General features: G+C 42.5%; 1 protein-coding gene across 1 annotated transcript in view; it reads left to right on the forward strand.

Annotated features, from left to right (window-relative positions):
- The window catches only part of abat (4-aminobutyrate aminotransferase), a 166,107-nt gene that overhangs the window by 130,998 nt on the left and 26,626 nt on the right, over positions 1-8,483 (forward strand). Inside the window, exon 7 of the mRNA XM_048609726.1 lies at positions 7,891-7,971. Coding sequence (XP_048465683.1) covers positions 7,891-7,971 — 81 coding nt within the window. The remainder of the gene's footprint in view (positions 1-7,890; positions 7,972-8,483) is intronic.

The following is an 8,483-nucleotide window of genomic DNA, read 5'->3' on the forward strand; positions in this document are numbered from 1 at the left end:
GCGGGCACTTACAAAGTTTAAAAGACACATGGATATGTACATGAAAAAGAAATTCTTGGAGGGATATGGGCCAAGCTCAGGCAGGTGGATCTAGTTTAGTTTGGGATTATGGTCGGCAGTGACTGGTTGGACTGAAGTGTCTGTTTCCATGCTGTATGACTCTATGACTCTATAAATAATAATTATTTGAAATAATCTTTTATGTTTCAATGACACTTGACGTTAAGTAGTTCTGTTCATTATTTTAAAATAGATATCAAATTAAGAAACACAAGAATTCTTTTTAAAGAAGATAACATTTTAACATCTAATTCTAAAACCACGTACATTTGTTCTATTTACAGATTTATGAAGGAACAGGCTACCAAGCTTTGGGGTGACCATGACTCAAGGAATTCTCGGTAGAGTCAGTTTCTAGATTTGGGGTAACATCAGTTATGGAGGAACCACAATATTCCTCCACCCACTGTGGCTCCACTCCTCCACACACTGGCCTTCTGAGGACAGAAAGGAGTTGTAATGTTATCATCCTGGAGCTCCAAGAGGGAGAGTTGCTGGTTTCTCTCAAGCACAGTGAGCAGATTACCCAGAGAGTTAGCATATTCTGCCAACAGTGCCCCACCACATAGAATAATGTACTGCCACATCTTCCTGTCATTGTGCAGCTGGGCTGTACAGAGACATGGACGTTTTGAGCAGCCCAATGAAATGGACATGTGGCCACTTCCAGTGTGCAGCCTGTGGAAGGTATAGCAATTGGTCTTTTCTGGGAGACCTAATGGCACAAGCCAAAGACAACTCTGAATAATCCCACCACAGGTACATTGTTCTCCTGTGGCTTAGTGAACACCATAAAACCTGTGTCTCCAGGACCTTGTCCATCTGCTGTCTTTGCAGACACATGATGAACTTCAGAGATACTTGGCTTCTATGATACACTGAATGGTGCTTTAAAGCATCTCGGTAAAATTGTATGTGGAAGAATTAGCTGTGGAGAAGCAAAATAAAGTTTTCATTGTTAGATCTTTGACTTCGCAAGCACTTCGTAATTTAAAATCAGGATATTCCATCCAATATGTCATTTACAGTGAGCTCATTAACTACAGAGCATTATTAGGGTAATTTCCAGAGTGCATGCTGGCATCATTGGGACAGTGTGTCTGGCATCAACAATGTGTTAACTGCCTCAAAGTGGTATCCACAACCTCATCTAATTATGTAAGCTGGTGTCATTTCAAAATGTGGCTACCACTTGATGACAAAAGTGTTAAGCAGGAGGTTAAAGAATGAAAAGCTTTCGCTTTCATTTTATTACCTTTTTGACATATTATTTCACTGTTTTGTTTGTAACTTGCAGAATATTTTGGTGATTACATTTCAGCTGCCTCTCGGGTTACTACAGATCAGTTTTAGTTTTAGTTCTGTTTACTAACTGCCAACTAAAACAGGAACAACCTGCATTGTTACACAACTTCGACAATGAAAGTTGTCTGTAAGCCCTTCACAGGGATTTTGGTCTTAGATGAATGCTGAGTCAGGAGACAGTAGGAGATGTATGGAGATATAGGGGGCACAGTTCATGTAATAGGGCCTTGGCTCAACCGTCTGGGATGGGGTTAAGGAGAAGTGAGTGCAGAGAATCAGACAAGTACAGAGTTCACTGGATATGGGGAGGTCGGAATTTTACAACTGAAGTAGGTTGCAGGGTAGTGAAGACTGAGACCACAGAAAGATTTGAAAATATAAATGGGAAACTATGCAAATCAGTGAGATTAAAAGGTGGGCAGATGAAGGAGAATAGAACATCCAGGAGCACACAGGAGATCAGAGTCTCATGTTGATTGGCAGTAGATTGACTGAGATAGGGATGGAGGTGAACAATGAAATGGACTGGAAATGGGCTTTCATTGTGATGTATTGTCTTGTTCCACCTCCTATTCGCTGACATACGTACTCAATACGCAGTGTAACTGGTGTGTTTCAGTGAGGAGATTGAAGGTAGTCTGAGAGATTGACATTCAGCAGCTCAAGGCCTAGAAAGTTCAGCACCATCTCAGGATGTATTCAACTTGCCCTGGTGGCTGATGGCCAACAGCATGACAGAGTGGTATATATGGTAGAATGAATGAGATCTTTTGAATAAATGTCTGCTGATTCACACTCTATGAAGCCACAGTCTCCCCCTCAGGAAAGGTAGACTTGCCAATCCATCAAATATGCTATTGTGCATCCCCATGTGTTCTTCCATAGGCTGCTGCACATCTCCATTCTCCTGCCGCAGAACCAGTATTTGACCTCACCTACCCAGCCACAAGCTGGTACCTGACCAACCCTTTCCCCTGGCTGCAGGTCACTCATGCCAGTGTTTCATCACATGCAGATCCTGCCTTTAATCTGTGTGCTGCTTCAGTAACTGAGTTGATGGCAGGAAGTGTGAAATCAAATTATTTCACTATCACTCTCTCCTTAGTGGTTCTCCACTGTCCGGTCAAGTCGGATCTCTTTTGGTTCCTGGAAGGAAAAAGGTGCAAGGTTAGGGTTGTACTGGGAGGATGGGGACAAAGTAAGGATTACACCCTTATACCATCTGCAGCTTATTATAGATTCTCATGTGCTGCAGAATCAGGCTCTACCAGTAAATATTTTTGGTAGAGTACTGACAGTGATTTTGCTGCACTGATATCCCAGGAGAGGCAATGGCCTACTGATGTTATTACTGGACTGTTAACCCAAAGACCCAGGTACTGTTCTGGGGACCTGGGTTCAAATCCTGCTACGGCAGATGGTGGAATTTGAATTCAATAAATATCTGGAATTAAGAGTCTAATGATGACCATGAATCTATTGCCAATTATTGGAAAAAACCCACCTGGTTCACTAATGTCCTTTAGGGAAGGAAACTGTCATCCTTACCTGGCCTGGCCTACATGTGATTCCCGACCCACAGCAATGTGGTTGACTCATAACTGCCCTCTGGGCAATTAGGGACGGGCAATAAATGCTGGCCTAGTCAGCGATGCCCTCGTCCCCATATGTAAAAGAAATACTGGATTGAAGGGCAGATACAGAATATATCTCCTCTAGCAATACCTGCAGTGCACCTGGAATGTATACTGTCCATGGTTGGGCCATTCTTCACTTTTTCCCAGGTCAGAGTCTCTTCAATCATAATTCCACTATCCGCTGCAGCCACATTGCACCCCTCCCCCATTAAGAGGTCCCACTCATTTTAAACAGTGCAGGGTAGATTTAAGCAGCACTACTCCCTCATAAATTTAACCCCTTGCTGAATCATCAAGCTAGCAACTAACATTGGCTGGACAGAGATCTTATTCAAATAAGCGAGCAGTATGAAGTTTGTGTGCTACCTGCATTGTCGTCAACAGGAGTAGATTAATTACACATTGTAATTCCCTAATATATTTTCAGGGGTATTTAAGCCCCAGTGTAACTCAATTTGAATTCTTCAGTGTGATTGTCTAATTCATAGAAGTCCCACATCTCCAGTGAAGGACACTACATTCTGTTGGATGCCTGCTGACAGCTGTAAACCTGCTGAACAGCAAGTGCTAGAGATAACAAGGTGTAGAGCTAGATGAACACAGCAGGCCAAGCAGCATCTGAGGAGCAGGAAGGCTGACGTTTCAGGCCTAGACCCTTCTTCAGAAAATACAAGTGCTGTTTGTTTGCTGCTGCTGGCAAAATCTTCAGCTTTCCCAATACTAGGTGGAGGAAGCTGTGGCACATCCAAGCCTGGATGTCAGTCAACTTGTCTGAAAAGACAGTGAAAGAGCTGAGACACAGATAAAACACAATGGTTGAATGTTGGTTCAAGGGGCAGGATGTAAGTGAGGAATAATGGTCAGCGAAAGGTAATCTTTGGAAAATTGATAGTGCAAAGGTGGGAGTATAAGCCAATGTGAGAGATCCTCTGGTGAAGCTCTGATACACAAATATAGAACTAACTGAGAGCAGTCCCACTAGTGGTTAGGAAGGTTTGTATTTCTCTTTATTTGCTGAACATGACCGGCTCTCAATAGTTAGCAGAATGTTGTCCTTTTTTTTGTTTACTGATTGGCTAGTGCAAATAACTAGACTTTCAGATAAATGAAATCTTGAGTGTATTTGCTGTTTGGTCTCTATTTTCAATCAGTTACAGAAACCAGAGTTCTAAATCAAAATGTTTCACATTATGATGACTTTTATCTATTTGTCAGAATGATCTATTTAATTAACTGACTGACTTCAGTTGGGTGTTTGAACTTGCCACCAGTGATAAGATATGATGTTATAAATCAGAATTATACATTACAATCTGACACTGGCTACATTTTCTACCAGAAAACTATCAACAGCACATTTATATCCAACAATTTAAACCATCTGGTCTTTTAAGTTTCTCGTTAGATTAAATGTATTTGATCCTTAAAATTTTGCTATTAGATTTTTAAGTATTTAAATTATGATTTTTTTTTATTTATGCAGCCTCCATTAGAAGTCATCCTGATGTTCTTAAATTTTATGTGATGTTAGAAACTAATTTGATGAATATTGGCCCAAACTTTTCAAAATATGGGGAGGGAATTTGGTGTTTGATAAACTATCAGAGCTCACCATTTCCGTTCATAAACAGACCACATCTTCAGGATTTAGCACGTGGACAGATTCAGGGAGCGCTGTTAGCTTTGTCCGTCACTCTTTGTTTATACCACAGGTTGCATGGGGTGGCAGGTAAATTATCCAACAAGAGTGCCCAACGCATCCAGGAAAATTCAATTGTGGGGGGCAACCAATCAGAGAAAATGCACCACGACCACCACCCCCCAATACACACTCATGCCCCTGCCCAAGATGGAACAGTCAGGAAGACCTCAAGATGCTTTGGCCCAAGTAGGCATGACTCAGACTGCAGCACCACGGCATGTCTGTGTTGCATGTCTAACAGTCACTCAGAGGTACTGGTCAGGTGACATTGGTGGATGGACGAGTGTTTGCATCCTGAAAGAGGACAGCAGACTTGTGCTGCAAAGTCCCACTGACATTTTCCCTGAGCAATCCTAGCAATGTGTTGGAGGCCAGCATGCTGGACTGCTATGATATCCCACAAGTCCCTTACAATCCGCAGCTATGATGGAAGCTGTATGAGCTTACATGATAGCACTGCTATGTTGTGTGACTTCTCGTACAGTAACAGAAGATAAGACATCAACCGTTAGATCCTGTATCTTGGATCTGCAAATGTTGTCACGATGTTGTCCACCATTCCCATACTGGAAAAATTGAGCTCCAAACTCTCTGCAAATCCCTGTGCCAAGATAGCACCAGTGTCATCCATGTACTTCCACATTGATCACAAATTTTCTGACAGGGCTGCCACTTTGCCAAGCATTTCTTTTTGCAAACCTATCTGTATGTCACTGCAACAAAGTCTTCATTTGTGCCCTCTGCAGCAGAATACATAGCACCCCTTGTCCTCAGGTGAGCTGACACTCCTTGTTCCATTCCCATGTTGCCTCATACAAATCCCAACTATCCTCTAAAACACCTACAGAATGAACATCTGAGCTGGTGGCTGCTTCTATGTGAGTGCGATGGTGTTTCATCATCATTGCTCTCTTCCTGCACTTCCCTTCCTTCCCTTGTCCTACTGCCTGGCCAGGTCACACTTCATGGGTATTTGAAAGGAAAAAGGCTAGAGTTGTGAGGGGAGGGGTCGGGGGTGGGGGGCGGAGTGGGGGGAAGTATGGGTGAATGCTTGCACCATCTGCAGCTTGTAAATGCGTAGAGGTTAGAGGATGACAGAAAGTAGGATGTGAGGAGGGAGAATTGGTATGAAGTGATGGTGAGACAAATCTATGAAAGCCTGGTTAATTGAGATTGTTGGGAGGTGAGTAATAAGGGTGTGGTGAATTGAATAATGCATGAGGATAGTGGTGCACTTGTTGAGCTATGGCATTTGAGGTGGCATTTACTAACTTTGACCTCCCCTGTGATATAATTGAATTCTTGCAATACTGTGACCAGGTCGTTCAGGCTCCCATGGTGCCACCAACTGCTGCATTGACTTGATCCCACTCCTTTTTAAGATTGTATCCGGGGAGCCTCCTGCTCTCCTGCTGGTTGATGACACTTCCTTGACCGAACATTCAGTGCAGCTTGGAAAATCCTGGGGCCCATGCTGTCCCTGCTGTCCCATGCTGTGCCATTCTTGCATCTTTCCCGGGTGAATTTCTGGTTAATTTCTAGCAACTGCTCCTGCCACAATGCACTCTTCTTTCAGAGGTGAGGTCTGACTTTTAAGTAGTACAGTCCAGCTTAAACACATGCTGCCCTCTCATGGCTTTGTACCCTCTGCTCAGGGAAACAGTTACTTTATAGTGAGCCTAACCAGGCTGCATGGTGGGAACAGTAAAATAAGCACAAAATTTGCATGCTGCCTGCATCAGGAACAATGGGCAGGGGTTAATAGCGCATTGCGATCCCTTACCCACTTTTAAGTTGTATCGGGCTTTGCAACTTATTTTTAAAAGCTGAACGTTAGCAAACCAGCTATGTGGAAATTATTTTGATAGAGCTGTGCAGGATAGCATCTCCACTTGTGCGTGGTATAGCAATATAAAAACCTCATGGCCCATAAATCAGTCAATTTCTAAATGTTACACTTTGTACAAAACAATACACACCACAAAGTCCCAGTTCAGGACTTATTGGCCAGAGGAGGAAATGAGGAACCTAGCTACTGGTGCAGACATGGTATGCATCAGTGATGGTCACCTGTCCCGAGTTAGCCACGGGATTGAGGGGGGAGCTGTAAAAATCTAAATGCTGATTGGTTTGAATGGAGATGGAGAAGGGTGATGAACCAGCCTGTGGAAACCCCATTTCACATGGAAAAAGCTGAGAGAGCAACAAATCACAACTGGGATTTCCTTCTGTATACGCAGCGAGAAAAGACATCAATAATTTCTGCTGTTTTTCATTTTGGTCAATCTAAAAGAAAATCCAACAGCAACTAGAATTTGTGTGTAATTGATACTGTGATGTTCCTATTTAAAATCATTTGGTCAAAATAATTGCCGAATGGCCTTAAAGAGACTACCAGCTTTGCAAGTAAATCTGTACTCATTCTCCAATAAGCAATGTCACAGGTGATTAAATGATTTTATTAAACTGCAGTTGTCAAGCTGAAATGAATGTCAATACAAAATTGAAGTGTATGGTAATTTGATAACACAGCGCAGAAGGAGGCAGTTCAGCCCCTCAAGGCTGTGCAGGCATTTGAAGCTGTTCGTTTGGTCCTACAAACTTCTCCATAGCCCTGCAATCTTTCTGTCTTCAAGTATTTATACAACCACCTTTATTGAAAATTACAACTGAATCTGCTCCCAACACTCTTTTATGTGAAGCGTTCTGGATCATAACTCATAACTCATGGTGTTAAAACATTGTCTCGTCCTCCCTTTTCTGGTTCTTTGCCAAGTACCTGAAACCTCTTGTGCAGCCTCTCCAAGGCCTTGACCCTTTCTCAAAGTGTGATGCCCAGAATTAGACACAATATCCCAACTGAGACCTAAGACATAAAAGTATAGCATAGCCTCCTTTCTTTTCTACTCCATATGTTTTATTTATAAAACCTAGGATCACATGTGCTTTTTTGACAGCTGTATCAACTTATCCTGCTAGCTATAAAGATTTGTGTAATTACACCCAGTTTTCTATTTCGATTGCCCTTTAAAATTGCACCAGTTAGTTTATGCTGCCTCTCTTTTCCATTCTTCCCATTTCCTCTCATGCAAGAGGTAATTTAGGCTTCTTGTTGCATGCATTCTTGTTTTAACAGCACTATTTTTGAAAGGGCTAATAACTACTTTGTGTTGTGTTCTACCACAGAGTTCATTCATAAACAGACCTGCCCTGGGATGCCTGCCTCCTGAGAATTATGTTCAGAAGCTGTCCGAGACGCTGCTTTCAGTGAGTTTTACTGTGTGGCGTGTGGAAAATGAAGGGGTGATGTGTGACAGCATTTCAGGCCAGATGGGGTATAATTTAATGGATTGGAACAACATTGTTCTATTTAATCTCTCTTTGTGAATGCTGTATAGCAGAGAGTCAAGAAGACTAATCCAAAATTATGAGGAATTCTGAATACAATAGCATTTGTGTTATCCCAGAATTTTCTTCTAACTGGAATTTCCAGATCTGGACTGCTGCATTTTGGTGCTTTAGCCAAAAAAAAGTGTTGCCGAGCAATTAAAAATGAAGTATGCGTGAGTTATGTATGCAAAACTACTTCGATTCTGATCAAGAGACAGTAGGAACTGCAGATGCTGGAGAATCCGAGACAACAAGGTGCAGAGCTGGATGAACACAGCAGGCCAAGCAGCATCATAGGAGCAGGAAAGCTGACGTTTCGGGCCTAGACCCTTCATCAGAAATGGGTCTAGGCCCGAAACGTCAGCCTCTCTGCTCCTATGATGCTGCTT

Source organism: Rhincodon typus, chromosome 21 (assembly GCF_021869965.1).
Source record: "Rhincodon typus isolate 14 chromosome 21, sRhiTyp1.1, whole genome shotgun sequence".
Lineage (NCBI taxonomy): Eukaryota > Metazoa > Chordata > Chondrichthyes > Orectolobiformes > Rhincodontidae > Rhincodon > Rhincodon typus.